General features: G+C 55.4%; 1 protein-coding gene across 5 annotated transcripts in view; it reads left to right on the top strand.

Moving 5' to 3' along the window:
• Window positions 1–5,516: 5,516 nt before the first annotated feature.
• The window catches only part of HIF3A (hypoxia inducible factor 3 subunit alpha), a 28,486-nt gene continuing 19,660 nt past the window's right edge, over window positions 5,517–14,342 (top strand). Inside the window, exons 1-6 of one of the 5 annotated variants that reach the window (XM_057314505.1) lie at window positions 5,517–5,590; window positions 10,436–10,626; window positions 11,636–11,781; window positions 13,416–13,500; window positions 13,766–13,878; window positions 14,018–14,226. In XM_057314505.1, the coding sequence (XP_057170488.1) occupies window positions 5,565–5,590; window positions 10,436–10,626; window positions 11,636–11,781; window positions 13,416–13,500; window positions 13,766–13,878; window positions 14,018–14,226 (770 nt within the window). In that variant the 5' untranslated portion in view covers window positions 5,517–5,564. Of the gene's footprint in view, window positions 5,591–6,675; window positions 6,962–7,613; window positions 8,745–10,028; window positions 10,627–11,635; window positions 11,782–13,415; window positions 13,501–13,765; window positions 13,879–14,017; window positions 14,227–14,342 lie in introns of those variants that run through there. The other 4 variants (XM_026482002.4, XM_057314506.1, XM_057314507.1 and 1 more) reach the window with 4 other exon arrangements.

Raw genomic sequence — 14,342 nt, forward strand, 5'->3', positions numbered from 1 at the left:
AATTCAAGTCCTCAGTCATACTGCGCACATTTCAAGGGCTCAGTAGTCACGTGGGGCCAGTGGCTACCATACTGGATGGCACAGATAGAGGACATTTCCATCACCATGGAAAGTTCTAGTGGACAGTGCTGGTCTAGGGTTTCCCGCAGTCTCCATCTGGCTGATTGTTCATAGTGTTGTTTAATGTGTTCTTCTGTCCACCGTCTTTTCTATGAACGGATAGTTACATCCGGAAGTCTGATCAGATTCACGTTCGGTGATTTTGGTGAAAGCATTTCACTGGCGCCGCTGTGTCCTCCCAACAGGAGGCATCACATTTGGTGGCGTCTTTGGCGTGCGTATAATTGACAGCAGCATCTTTCCCCTCTCGCTGGCCAAGCGATGTCACGTGACCCAACGGACCAGGGGATGTATGGGATCTACTCAGGAGGGCCTCCGTGGGCACATAGTGAAATCATGGATGTGCGGTTCTATAATAAGGAGGAAATGGAGATCGGGAGACAATAATCCAGTCAACCCCGGGCAACAGCGTGGTAACGTAACTTGCCCAAGGTCACACAGCCGGCAAGCGAGGGATCCAAGGTTTGAACCCAGGCAGGTGGGCTCCAGCGCCCTGGATCGTAATGCTACACTACAGGGAAATACCTGATGGGGCTGTCGTGATGTTCTAGTAAGAGCAGGAATGCGAAGGGCTTAGTACAGTGCTTGGCACAGGACCCATGCATGATGCTTAACGGCCTGTGCTGTTTATTTCCATCACCTAATTCAGGTTAGTCTTGGCTTGAGTTTGGAGGGATTTTCAGCCCCTGGCAGTGTTCCAGGAATGCCAGCTGGCCCTTATAAACCCATATGATTAGGAGTCAGAGTCCGGAGAAGGGAGAGTGGAGATAGAATCAGATCACAAGAGGTAGCTGTAAAGGGGTTAGGAGCAGGGGTGCCTGGGTGGCTCAGTCGGTTGAGCATCTGCCTTTGGCTCGGGTCATGATCTCAGGGTCCTGGGATTGAGCCCCACATCGGGCTCTCTGCTCAGCAGGGAGCCTCCCTCTGCCTGCTTCTCCCTCTCCCTCTGCCTGCTTCTCCCTCTCCCTCTCCTCTGCCTTCTGCTCCCCCTGTTTGTGCACTCGGTCTGTCTCTGTGTCAAATAAATAAAATCTTTAAAAAAAAAAAAAGAGAGAGAGAGATGAGGAGCAACTCCCTCCCGTCTCTGGCAGCAGGGACGGTGAACATAGGGAGGTGAACACCAGGGGTGAAATGTCTGAGCAGATGTACAGGAGAGAGTGGCCAGAGATACTGACTTATCAGGTACGGGTGTGTGCACGGTTCCGGGGACCCTATCCCCCGTCCCTTCTCCCGTATCTCAAGGCTCAAGACTCCACCCCCATGGGGCTGCTCCTAGGCAGAGCTCCAAGATACTGTCTTATGAGGAGTGGCAGATATTCCCCCACATGTCCACAGGAATATTTCAAGTCCCCGGCGCTCTTCGGAATTGGAGTCTCTTCCCTCCCCTGGAAGCTGGGGAGGAGCTCGTGACTGACTTGAGAAAGGGGCATGGAGGTGACGCTGCATGGCTTCCAAGTCTAGGTCATAAAGGAGACACGGTTCCTGCCTGTTTCCTCGCTCGCTCTTCCTCTCCCTTGGGCCCCAGCTGCCATGATGTGAGAAAGCCCAAGCGGCCACATGGGAAGGTCGCATGGAGATGTTCCAGCCTCAGCCCACAGGTGACCAGGTCTCAGCTGATAGCGGCAACAGCTGCCAGGCAGGTGAGTGGTGAAGCTGCAGATCATTCCAGCCCACTGCCCTTGATCTGCCCTTGCTGATGCCAAGTAGGGTGGAGATGAGCTGTCGCCACGGAGCCCTGCCCCGCTGGCAATTCATGAGCAAAATAAATCTCTTCATGGGGTGGTTTGTTTTGGAAACAAGAGAGCTTCCAATTCTTTCCCATCCGAAGGGAGTGAGGACTTCATTCAAATCTAACTCAGATGACATGTCCCTGTTCAGAAGCTTCCCATGCTCCCTCTCCCTCAGAGTGAAAGCCAAAGTCCACACGTAACCTAAAAGCCCATCCTACATGATCTTCCCACACCATGGTTCCCCTCATAGCCCACGCCACCTTTCTGACCTCATCTCTCACTCTTCCCATCCATCCCCCTGCCCTAGTCACACTGGCCTCCTTGCGGATCCCTGACTTACCAGGCTAGTCCAATCTCAGGACCTTTGCACTTGCTGTTCTCTTTGTTTAGGACACTCTTCTTCCAGAAATCCACTGGGTTTCCCTCCTCACCTTCAAGTCTTTTTTCAGATGTCACCTTCTCATTAAGCTCTTCCATAACCAAACCATTTAAAATTATGGCTCCTGCTGCCAAAAATCACTACGCCCTCCATTCTCCGGGTCCCATCTCTCTATAGCACTTGTCACTACATAATGTACTATATCTTTCACTTATGTTTCTGTGTATAGTCTGTCTGCCCAAATAGAGTGTAGGTTCCATGAAGGCAGGTCAGGGATCTTGACCTGTCTTGTTCACCACCATATCCCCAGTGCCTACAACAGTGCCTCCTGCGTGTTCGTCACTCTGTCCCCCGAGTCTTTCTGCCTGTCTCTCAGTATTTGTTTGCTCTTCCCATTTTTCCATTTTGAGGTAAAACTTACATACAGCAAGATGCACAAATCTTAAGAGTACGGTTTGCTGAGTTTTGCCAAATAACCTATACCTTTGTAACCCAAACTCTGTCAAGATAAGGAACCACTGTCCTGATTTTTTTTCCCCACCTGCGATCAGCCTGGCCTATTCTGGAACTTCGTGTACTTGAAATCACACAGCATACTTCTTTTTTGTCTGGCTTCTTTCATTCGGCATAATGGTCTTGAGATTCATCCATGTTGTATGTGTGTCAGCAGTTCACCCTTCTTGCCGGGTGCTGTTCACCATATGGGTGTGTTACAGTTTGTTACTCATATTGACATACTGATGTGTTGATAGGTGAACCTCAATATCTCTTCAGTCCATCTCCTCTCCTTCACCCCCCCCACGGCCCCTTCCCTGGCCCCGGTCTTCTTTATACCCAGCCTCCTTCCTGTTCTCTGACCCCCTGCCTCACTCTGTCATCCACTGTCCACAGAGCAACCCGAGGAATCTTTATAAGGCACACATTGTGTTCCTGTCCTGCTCAAAACTCTGCCATGGCTCCCTAGTGCCCTCAGGAGATGGCCCAGTCTTTAATGTCTTTCAGACCTGGTTCCATCTCCCCTGTATGCACCACCTCACCATCCCCCCCCCCTTCTCTTTACACTCCAGGTCGCAGGCAGTCTCCTTCTCAGGTCCCTCACCAAACCAAGCTCTCTTGCCTCCACACCATTATATTCTCTTCCCTCCGCCCAGAGTGCTTTTCCCTAGCCCTCTCTTGACCTTTCTCACTGCTATTCATCCTATTCGTTCAGATGTCTCCTCCTTAGGAAACCTTCTTGACAGGCTGGGTGGTGCACCTCCACGGAGCTCCCACAGTCCCTGGTGGCTCAGATCACTCTACATTTTAATATCAAAAAGGTCTCTGCTAAACTTCAGTTCCAAGAACAAACCTTGTTTCTCCAGACAAACAAGAACACATCCATTGAGCAAAAATTGGAAACCATTTCAACGAACACATTTCCCCTATTGCCTTAGCTGGCAGGAACCACTGAGTGAAGCTTAAGGCTAATCTAGATCATAGATGCCTGGTGCGTCCATACATATTTGTAAATTCCGTTTTGATGTGTGTTTAAGTGCCAGTTTTCCTCGGGTGCTGTACATCCTCACGTTGGCTCTCTGCTATAGCTTGCATAGCCCCTGCTTCCGCATGTAGGACACTGCTTCCCCTGCAGCCCTTTCTAATTTAGGCCTCTTGTTTTCTCATACTCCACATGCCTCCACACTGGAGCGTGGGAGATATTTTCTCTGTTTATCAAGATTCTTTCTTTTGGGTGAAAGCAGCTGAAATCAGTTCATACTAATCTCAGCACAAAGTAAATGAATAAAGTAATATTTAATGGCAACAGCCAAAAACAAACAAACACACACACACACACACACACACACACACACACAAAACCTAAAAAACAACCCATAATGGTTCTGAGATTAAAGTGGAGTTCAGGTACAGCTGGATCCAGGTACCCAAGTGCTGGCGTCAAGACTGTCTTTCACAGACTTTCATTTCTGCTTGCTTCTGTATTGACTTCATCTCATAAAGCTTCTCTCCTGGTGACCAGCTCACCTCCCACCAGCTGGGCAACTCTGGCAGAAATAAAGAAACTTTTTCTTTAGTTGCAGCAAATGTCTCAGGGTTGGTTCTCATTGGGCTAGGTTAGGTCACATGTCTTCCCTGAACCAATCACTATGACCAGGGAAACAGAATAAATTGATTGGCTAGGTTTGGATCCTATGTTCCTGGAGCTGGTCGAGGGGTGGGTTATGGCCAGCCCTATTCAAATCAAATAGAGTGAGAACTGAGAGAAGTGGTTCCCCACAAGAAAACTGAGTGAGATACTGGGGAGGGCAAATCCTACAAACTTTGGCTATAGTATCCTTTTCCCTGTCCAAAGCTGCATCCAGAATACCAGTCCCCTGTGGATCAGTAAACCGTCCGCCCCACACACACACTCACTCTCTCTCTCTCTCTCTCTCTCTCTCACACACACACACACACACACACACACACACACACACACACACACTGTTCCCTAGCCAGTCCTAATGCTTTGGCCACTCCTTGGTGACCTTGTATCTCTCTCTTCATACTTCACTAGTAGAAAGATACCATTTCTCTGCTCTTTTAAAAAGTGGGTGTGTTTGGGTTTTACATACTTACTTGACATAAACTTAATCATTCAACACTGGGAACTTGAAAAGGGAGTTAGGGAGGCAAGGAGGTGGGGCTGGGGTACAAAGGGTGCCAGACTGGAGGAGCGGGGTGAGGTGGGGGTACTGGCTGCCGGGATGGGGGCAGAGGAGCAGCGGACCTAGAGGGAATGGTGGGGTACAGAGCGGGAGAGATTGTAGAGCTGGGGTGGGGTGGCGAGCAGCGGGGGTTCTCAGTGGATAAGGAGGGGGAGTCGGAGGAGGCAGAGCTGGGCGACTTGCAGGGGGTGGGACTGGTGGTCTGAGGGGCCCAACCAGGGGTGGGAAATGGAGGGGTAGGCCTGGGGTGAGGGTTAGAGGGTGCGGTGTCAGCGTCAGAGCGAACTGGGTGGGTTCGGGAGAGGGCTGGTGTCGGAACTTGGCGAGAGAGGCTGGGCCAGGAGGCGCGCCCCGCGGACCTTGCGGGCTACACTGCCGAGGAAGTCCGCGGCTAGGGGTGTGGCTGGGGGGCGGTGTGCGCCGCGGTATCCCCCCACTCCGGGAGTTCCAGGTCCTCGCCTCTGGTCCCGCCTCTTTCTCGGAAGTGACACACCCGTCGTCCAACCGGAGCCGCGGGCCGGGCGCGGCGCAGCCAACAGCGCGGCGGGGGGCGGAGCTGGGGAGGGGGCTCGCTGGGCCAGGGGAGGGGGCTAGGGGCCTCGAAGGGCTCCGGAGCGGCGACGGCGAGCCATGGCGCTGGGGCTACAGCGCGCAAGGTACTGGGATTCGGGGCAGGAATGATGGGAAGCGGGGGGCTCTCCTTCCAGGGACCCCTGAGCCGGGTGGGGGATGCGCGGGTGCAAGCCGAGGACGCCCCGGGACGCGCGGTTGGAGGCACATCCCCGCCGCACCCTCCACCCTACGGGATTGCAGGCGAAGGGGATTTCCCGAAGTCCCCGGCTGCCCCGCCCCTCTAGCCTGGAGTGACTTCAGGGTAGTGATCCCCAATTTCCTGCTGCTTCGGGTTCGCTTTCTCTCCTGGTTAGGGTCGCTACCGAATTGGGGGTGCTTGTGTTCGAGTAGTTCCCGGGTTTCTGCGGAAGGCATTCTCCTTTCACGTATTGAACTTACTGGCCTCCAAATTTCCAGAATTGAGTTTGTTCCTTGCCCCCGGACCCTGGGGATCCTAGGGTATATCCTGTGGGGTACCCAAACCTTCCCAGATCCAGGGCGTCCCTTGGAATGGAAAGTCAGCTTCTAGGTTCAAGAGCAGAGAGATCCCTTACAATTCGATGCTCCCTGACAGTCTCTCAAACCTTGGTTTCCCTAGAAATAAGCAGGGGGGGGGTTTCCCCTTTCAGAAGCTGTCTGGGACCGTTCCCAGGGACCTTTCTGTATCCTTTTGAAAGGTAGAATCACCCTTTTTAATAACAGAGAAACAGTCTGACCCACTTCCCAAAGTCTAGACCCTTATCTCCCTCTCCACCCCCACTCAGTGCCTGTGACTATGGACAGGGGCACACCATCCAAGCCTTATTTGGGGAGTCCCCCATGGAGGGTGCTGTGCCTAATTCAGTGCAAGCCCTGCTGAAGTGTTCAGCAGGGCCCTCCTGGCCAGAAACCTCCTGGTTTCTGTGATCATCTCCCAGCAGGTGCAGATCTGCTGAGTGCTCTGGGTCCAATGCCAGGGGGTCTATCTGGCCATGTTTCATGGAGCCCCAGAAAATCTTGCAGGCCCTTGGTTTCCCTTGTCCAATCTGAGGCATCCAGGAAGCCTCACCCCCTTCCCTCCTCCCTGGCTTCCCAGGTCTGATTGGATCTGCCCACACCCCCATGTTTTTTAGCCCCCCCCCCCATTCCCCCTTCAGTTCTATTCCAGTCTCTGGCTCTGGGCCTGCCAGAGAACTCCATCCCACCCCTTCTGGGCCAGCCTCAGCCCAGCCCCTCCCAGCGCCCCCTCCTGGCTAGGTGGGGGCCCCTCCTGGCTGAGCTGGGGCGCTCCCCCCTCCCCAAGGCCAACCCTTTCCTGTGGTGTCATCCCAGTGCTGCGCACCACCCACTCATAACTCGCACCCGAATCCCGGCCACGCTCCGTCCCCTCCTGCATCCCTAGGATGGCATTTGGGCCAAAGGGGGCCTGGGTGATGGTGAGTGGGCCCCCATACCTCCTCAACCCCTTCCCTTCTTCCAGCTCAGCCTTACTGCCATCCCACCCCAGGCAGAGATGTTCTTGGGATGTCCCTGATGGGTATAAGGGCCCAGGTGCCCCCCAGATCAGAGGGTTCCTGGAGAAGATAGGACTTTGGGTATAGGCACCCCACTGGATTACCATGTCCTTGGGAATGAACAGAGGCAGAGGCAGAGAGACTCCTCCTGACTGACCCCACCCCAAGTCCTTTCTCAAACCCAAACCCTGCCTCTGGCCTCGCTGGGCCAAGAGGGGTCTAAGACCATCACTACCCAGCTCAGGGTCAGAAGAGAGAGGGCCAAGAGCAGCCCTGAGTCTGGTTTGGGGTCTTCCTACTTTCTCCTTGCCTTTGCTCTCGGGTGGCAGTTTCTTCAGAGATGGGCTTCTCCCTTTCTTGGTTGGGCGGGGGCGGGGGGGCCACTGGGCCCCAGCCCCCATTCCCAGGCCTCACCCTGGGGCCTCCATACCCTGGCCCCGCCCCCTGTTCTCTGCTGGAACACAGAGGAAGGGTGGCAGGGTTCCAGCTGCACGTCCCAAGCTGGGCAGAGTGCCAGGGGGCTGGACCAGGGCTGGGCATGGGGCCAGCGGGGGAGACTGGCCAGCTGGGGAAATCCGGAGGCAGCAGAGGTGGGACAAGGGGAAGGCACTGAGGCCACTGGGCAAAGGAGGGACAGGGTGGGGGCCCCTGGGATGGACGTGCCCACCCAGACATGGCATTTAAGAGCATGGGCCCTAAAGTCAGGTTCAGATCCCAGCTCATCTGCTTCCTAGATGTGTGGCCTTGGGCCAGTGACTGCCTCTCTGAGCTTCAGTGACATATCCTGGAAAACGGGGGGTCATACCTCCCCTCCCCTGAACCACATCAAAATAAGAAGCAATGAGGGAACCGATCTTTGGGGGCAGGGTACTCCACAGGTTGCAGTAAACTGTGTCCAAGTCAGACAGCATTCTGGGTAGAAGTAGTTACACGATGGGCTCGCCGAGATGGGTGGGACATAGTTGCATGGTGGTGGGGGCCCTGATTACCGGCTGGGTTACTTGGGCCAGTGATGGCATTGCTCAGAGCCTCGGGTTCAGGCCCTGAGAAAGGGAGATCACTTTTCCTGCTGCATAGGGCTATTGAGAGGACTTAAGGGGGTCTCTAGCTCCTTGAGTGCTCAGCACAGCAAAGCGATCATGGTGATGACTCTCATGATGAAAGCTTTGGTCTGCTTCCAAGGCACTTGTGTAAAAGTTGTGTGTGTGATGGCACACACACCACACCACAGGGTTACCACCAAAGCCCACGGGTTTCTCCAGTGCACGGAGACTCCGGAGCTTTCCATTGCTGATGTCGACAAAAGAGGGAATAGTTTAGCCTTCTCGTGGCACTCATCAATTGCCAGGCCTTCTTCTAAGTCCTTGACGTATATGAATTCATGTGATCTTTGAAACAGCCCTGTGGGGTCGTGTCGTTATGCTCAGGGAAGGCCTGCAATTTGTCCCAAAGTTACACAGCTCGTAAGTAGCAGAGGCGAGACTGGAACCCTGCACCGGACGAACTCCTCCCTACTCCGTTTAACGAAAGGCCGGAGACCCAGGCGTCTCTGAAGCCAGCGAGAGGCCCACACTTCCTGTCAGAAGAACATCCGGAGACCAGTCTGGGAGCTGGAAGGAGGGTCCTGCTGCAGCCACCAGCTGGCTCCTTCTATGGAGGGAGAAGTCTGCCACGGAGAGGATTACAGAGCCCAGCTGCCCGGGAGGTGGGGGGCCGGCCCCACTCCCATTCCCTTCCCACTCCCTCTTCCCTCTGTCTGGGCCCCCGGCTCGGTGAGGCCCGCCCACCCCCACCCTCTGGGCAGGAAGACAAACAGGGCTGGAACAGAACAGGACAGGACGGAATGTCCTCTGGGCAGAGCAGGACTGGAGGCCCCTGCCTCCCACCAGCCAGGAGGGAGGAGATGGGGGTGATTGCTGGCTCCCTCCACCCCTCCACCCAGCCTGCCCCCTTCTGTGCCTCCCACTGTTTGCAAGGAGTTTTTTCCCTCTGCAGCCTGACAGGACAGTCCCCTCCCCTCTCCTCTCCTCATCGTGTTGTGGGTGGGGCTGCAGGTCTCCTGCTTGGGGGTGAGGTTGATGCCATCCCCAGGAGTGGCCTCTGGTTTTTGGAAGGGACAGCCTCCCTTCCTAGAGTTCTGCTTCCCCGGGGTGGGTCACAAGGAAGGAATCAGAAGAAGGAAGGCTTTGGAACCGCACTGCCTGAGTTCAAATCCTGGTTCTGCCAGTTACTAGTTTTGTGACTTTTTGGACAAAGGACTTTACCTTTCAGAGCCCCGGTGTCCCCTTTGTGAAATGGAAATTTAAGGTGCCTTCTGTGATTGCAGAGTATTTAGAACAGTGCCAGACACACGCATGCTCAGCAAATCATAACTGCTTATTAATAGTTTTATCAATATAAATATAGAAAAGATTATACATACTGTACTATGTTGTTTGGATTCAGACATTTAAGACAGTGAGAAGCACTAACCTGGAGATAAACCCAGGCCCATGGAACAGAGAAAACTGAGAGTTCAGGCAGACCACTGTTCAAACCTGGCTTCACTCCTTAGGGGCAAACACTGCAACCTCTCTGTGCCTTGGTTTCCTCATCTGTTCAAGGGGGATAATGTTATTACCTTCTTTCTGGGGTTGTCTGAGGTCTTAATGGGTTAATGTAAGTTACCCACTTGGCACAGGGAACAGATGGGAAAAAGCTGGATAAGTGGCAGATATTTCGGACAAAACAATCTCATCCTTCTACCCCGGATCCCACATGTAGAAGTCAGGCATTTGAAGTGGTTTAAGGGGTAAGGGTGAGTGGTTAGCTGTTGGCTCCACAGAACACTGGGGTTGGTTTGGTGTGTCACATCGGCAGGGCCCCTGTTGGTGGCTGGTTGGACTTTGAGATCTGTGTTCTAAGATTCTGAGGATTCAGCTCAGCTGAGGAGGGGAAAGGGCAGGAGAGGGGGTTCTGGGAGGCTGGAGGGCAGGGGGCCGAGAGGCTGCTGACATCTTCATGTTCCCTCCCTTCCCTGGCTTGGGGCCAGCTCGGCCAGCCCCCTCTCAGCAGGAGGCCTCCCTGTCCCCCAGGCGTCCCAAGCCCGGGGAACAAACAGCAGATAAGTCAGGGAGGGGACAGCGGCCCTGGGCACGCCTCAGAGAGCGAGGCGCTGGGGGCAGCATGGGCTGGCGCAGGGACAGATAAAATCCGAGGCTAGGAACTGCCCCAGAGTATAACTCTCGCAGGCCCAGAGAGCTCTGGGAACTCGCCCGGGCCACACAGCGAGACCTGCACGGTCGCGGCCCTGCCCTCAGTGAGCCCGGGCCCCATGTGGCAGCGCCCCACGTGCATGTCCCATCCAACTCTTTCCCTTCCGGGGGCGCCGCCAGTGAACGCTGCCGATGCCCGCAGGTCGAGCACGGAGCTGCGCAAGGAGAAGTCCCGGGATGCGGCCCGCAGCCGGCGCAGCCAGGAGACCGAGGTGCTGTACCAGCTGGCACACACGCTGCCCTTCGCGCGCGGGGTCAGCGCCCACCTGGACAAGGCCTCCATCATGCGCCTCACCATCAGCTACCTGCGCATGCACCGCCTCTGCGCCGCAGGTGAGCCCCGCCCCCAGGAATTCCCACCTTGACGAGGCCCCGCCCCCTAACGTCTTCCCGGCGGAGCCCCACCCCCTGGGAGCCGCTTCCCTGACGAGGCCCCGCCCCTCAGTAGTCGGTCACGTGTGAGGCCCCGCCCCTTGGGAAGCCCCACCTCCTTCGAGTCGGAATTCTAGGAATAGGAGGCCAGCTAACTCCCTTAGGTGCTTCAACTCTTAGGATTTGGTCCCCAGGGAAACCTTCTTGCAATAAATATCCCTGGGAGGCTTAGCTGCCCAATTTTTAATGACCACTTTATAGAGTCCCTTCCCTAGCTCCTTAGGTCCATTGCCCCTTCCCTTAGTAGCCATCCTCTTGAATTCCCACCCAAATTCTACCCTGCAGGGGGCTTTGAGACACACACACACACACACACACACACACACACACACCTTGGAATCCCCAGGACCCTGAAAAGATTTTATTTACGAGGAATGTGGAGCCATCTTCTGGCAGGCTCTGCCCATGAGACTTCCCTGCCCCATAGAATTTTACTTTTCTGGGTGGCTCTACCCCTTTACAATTCTGTCACCTGGGAGTCCCTGCTTCTCTAGAATGCTACCCATCCACAAGGTCCTGCCCCAAGAATTCTGAAATTCTGGACCCCTGGGAGGCTGCTCCCCTTAGAATTCTGACTTCCTCTAGCCCCTGGCCCCTTAAACTTTGGCCCCTGGGAATCCCATCCTTTTAGAAGTCTGTCCTTTTAGGAGGCCCACCCTCTTAGAATTAGATTCTCGTGGGAGACCCCACCTCCTTAGAATTCTGTGCCCCTGGGAAGCCCTGCCCTCTGAGGATCATAACCCTTGGTGGCCCTGCCCCCTTCCTGGGGACTCCCAAACCACTGGCATATATTCTTGCTCACCTGGGGGTACCTGTAAGTTCTTCTGAGTGAGGGAAGGCAGAGGGAGGCTAGCTAGGGTGGCTCTGTGGCTGACTAGAGACACCCCATCCACCCTGGCCCGGACACCAGGGGAGTGGAACCAGGTGGGAGCAGGGGGCGAAGCTCTGGATGCCTGCTACCTGAAGGCCCTGGAGGGCTTCGTCATGGTGCTCACTGCCGAGGGAGACATGGCTTACCTGTCGGAGAATGTCAGCAAACACCTGGGCCTCAGTCAGGTGAGAGGAGCTGCCTGCTTTGTGCCTGGCCCTGTGCAGGTGATGCCGGGATACAGAGGTGACCGAGACTGCTCTAGCCCTGTCTTTACAGGGCTCACAGCACAGAAGGGAGACAGATGTGTCACTAGACAGGAAGATGCAGAACGGTCAGGGCTGGGATGGGGCAGCCTAGGGGGCCGTGCGAGCCAGGGGAAGGGGGCACCCTCAGGGGAAGTCGAGGGCTTTCTGGAAAAGAAGACATCTGAGCTGAAACCTGAAGGACTTAGCCCAGTCAGAAGGTATGGGGAATGGATGGGAACAGCGAAGACTGGGAATGTGCATGGCTGAGGGAACAGAACATGCAAAGACCCAGAGGTGAGATAAAACGGAGCATTCAGGGGAAGTAAAGATGTTTATCCTGGCTAAGTGCAGAGTACAATGGGAAGGTGAGAGAAAAAAGTCTAGAGAGGTCAACAGAGCTAGATAATTTAGGGCCAAATTAGGTGTATTGCCAGGGCACTGGGGAACCGTGGAAGGATTTTCAGCAGGGGAGAGGCTGTGAGAGAGGCAGAATTGGATTTATGATTTGAAAAGCTCCCTCTTGGTGCACGCAGAGGTAGAGTTGGAGGGATAAGGCTGAGGGTCCATCCACAGGGAGGGGTGCAGGGCCCTGGGTGGGAGAAGAGGAATATGAGCAAGGGTCTGGGGATGGCAAGGCAGGAGACAGAGGTGAGAACTGATTTCAGGTAACCCATACAGCATGCCCCACAGGAGAGTTATCATTCTTTTTCCTACTTCACATAAATGGGCTCCAGAGTTGGCATCTGTTCCTTTCTCCTGCCTTCTTATCCCACTCCTGGTACCAATTTCTCTGTTAGCTTGAGCTCTTCTTGGGTTCAGAGAGGTGAATGTCTGCAGGCCCCAAAGCTAGGAAGTGGCAGAGCCAGGATTTGAATCCAGCTCCGGGAGGTGCTATCAGAGGAGAGAGATCCCTCTTCCCCAGTCAGCACCACCACTGGACTGTGAGCTGTGTGGGCCCCCTTCCATCTGAGTCCCCCCCTGCCAGCACCATGCCCATTTCCTGAATTGAAACAATATGCCTTATCTTTGGCTTGCCAAACAGGTGGGATTTGAATGGGGTCTCACCTCAGGGCCTTTGCACTTGCTGTTCCCTCTTTCCAGAACACTCCAGAGAGCCACATGACCATTTCACTGGCTTGGGTCAGCAATTTGTTTAAATATCACCTCAAGACATGGACTCTGACTACGGCCTCTAAGATAGCATGCCATCATTTCATGGCCTTACGCTAGTTTTCTTCCTATTATTTACCATATTGTTTTATATGTGTTTTGTTTGTTTGTTTGTTTCCTTTTTGACCATCTGCTCCGCTAGCCAGTAAGCTCTGAGAGGCAGGGATTTTGTCTGTGTGGTCACAGCTTTGTCTGCCCATCTGGAAGAGGGCCTGGCTATAGTGGGTGCTGAAGAGATGGTTGCTGAGCCGACTGAGTGAGTGAGTGAGTGAGTGAGTGAGTGAGTGAGTGAATGGACGGACTAGTGAAGCAATCCGGGCTTGTCAATCAGGGCAGGGATGGTGAGGATGGGAAGGAGGACACGGTAAAAGTCCTCCTCCACCCCCTGCTTCCCTCCCCGGCAGCTTGAGCTCATCGGACACAGTATCTTTGATTTCATCCATCCGTGTGACCAGGAGGAGCTCCAGGACGCCCTGACCCCCCGGCAGAGTAAGTTCCTTGGAGGCCTCTGACCCGGGTTGTAGAAGCCGAGGCCCCACCCGCCCCTCAGCCTATCCCCTCCTCTGGAGGACTGGACTGAGGAAAACGAGAAGAGGGGGCACGGCCCTGCCCTGGGGTGTCTGAAGGAGCTTTCCCTCCCCCGGGGGCCCCTCCCTGGCTCCAGGTCTCAACTCTGGGAAAGAGGCTGGCGGGGCGCTGGAGGGAACTGGGCCCTGTCCAGAGCTGCCTGGCGACCTGCTCACCCCCTCCCCAGGCCTGTCCAAAAAGAAGCCGGAGGCCCCCACCGAGCGGTGCTTCTCCTTGCGCATGAAGAGCACCCTCACCAGCCGTGGGCGCACCCTCAACCTCAAGGCGGCCACCTGGAAGGTGGGCGGGGCCTGGCTGGGAGGAGGGGCAGGGGTTTCTCCTCCTCAGCTCCCCGTGGGGACCCCAGGGACATACCTCCCAGCCCCGTGGGGCCCCAGGCCCACGTGCATCTGTGCCTCGTCCCCCTCACGCCAACCAGGTGCTGCACTGCTCTGGACACATGAGGGCCTACAAGCCCCCTGCGCAGACTTCCCCAGCAGGGAGCCCCAACTTGGAGCCCCCCCTGCAATGCCTGGTGCTCATCTGTGAAGCCATCCCCCACCCGGGCAGCCTGGAGCCCCCACTGGGCCGGGGGGCCTTCCTCAGCCGCCACAGCCTGGACATGAAGTTCACCTACTGTGATGAGAGGTGGGCAGGAGCCCCGTTGCCCCCCACCTCTCCACCCCGCCACTGGCCCGGCTTCTCCTCTTCCTTTCTTTCTTTCTTTCTGCCCGGGGTCCCTCCCTGGTTCTTCTCCTGCCCCC

Source organism: Ursus arctos, unplaced genomic scaffold, assembly GCF_023065955.2.
Source record: "Ursus arctos isolate Adak ecotype North America unplaced genomic scaffold, UrsArc2.0 scaffold_19, whole genome shotgun sequence".
In the NCBI taxonomy this organism is placed as follows: Eukaryota; Metazoa; Chordata; class Mammalia; order Carnivora; family Ursidae; genus Ursus; species Ursus arctos.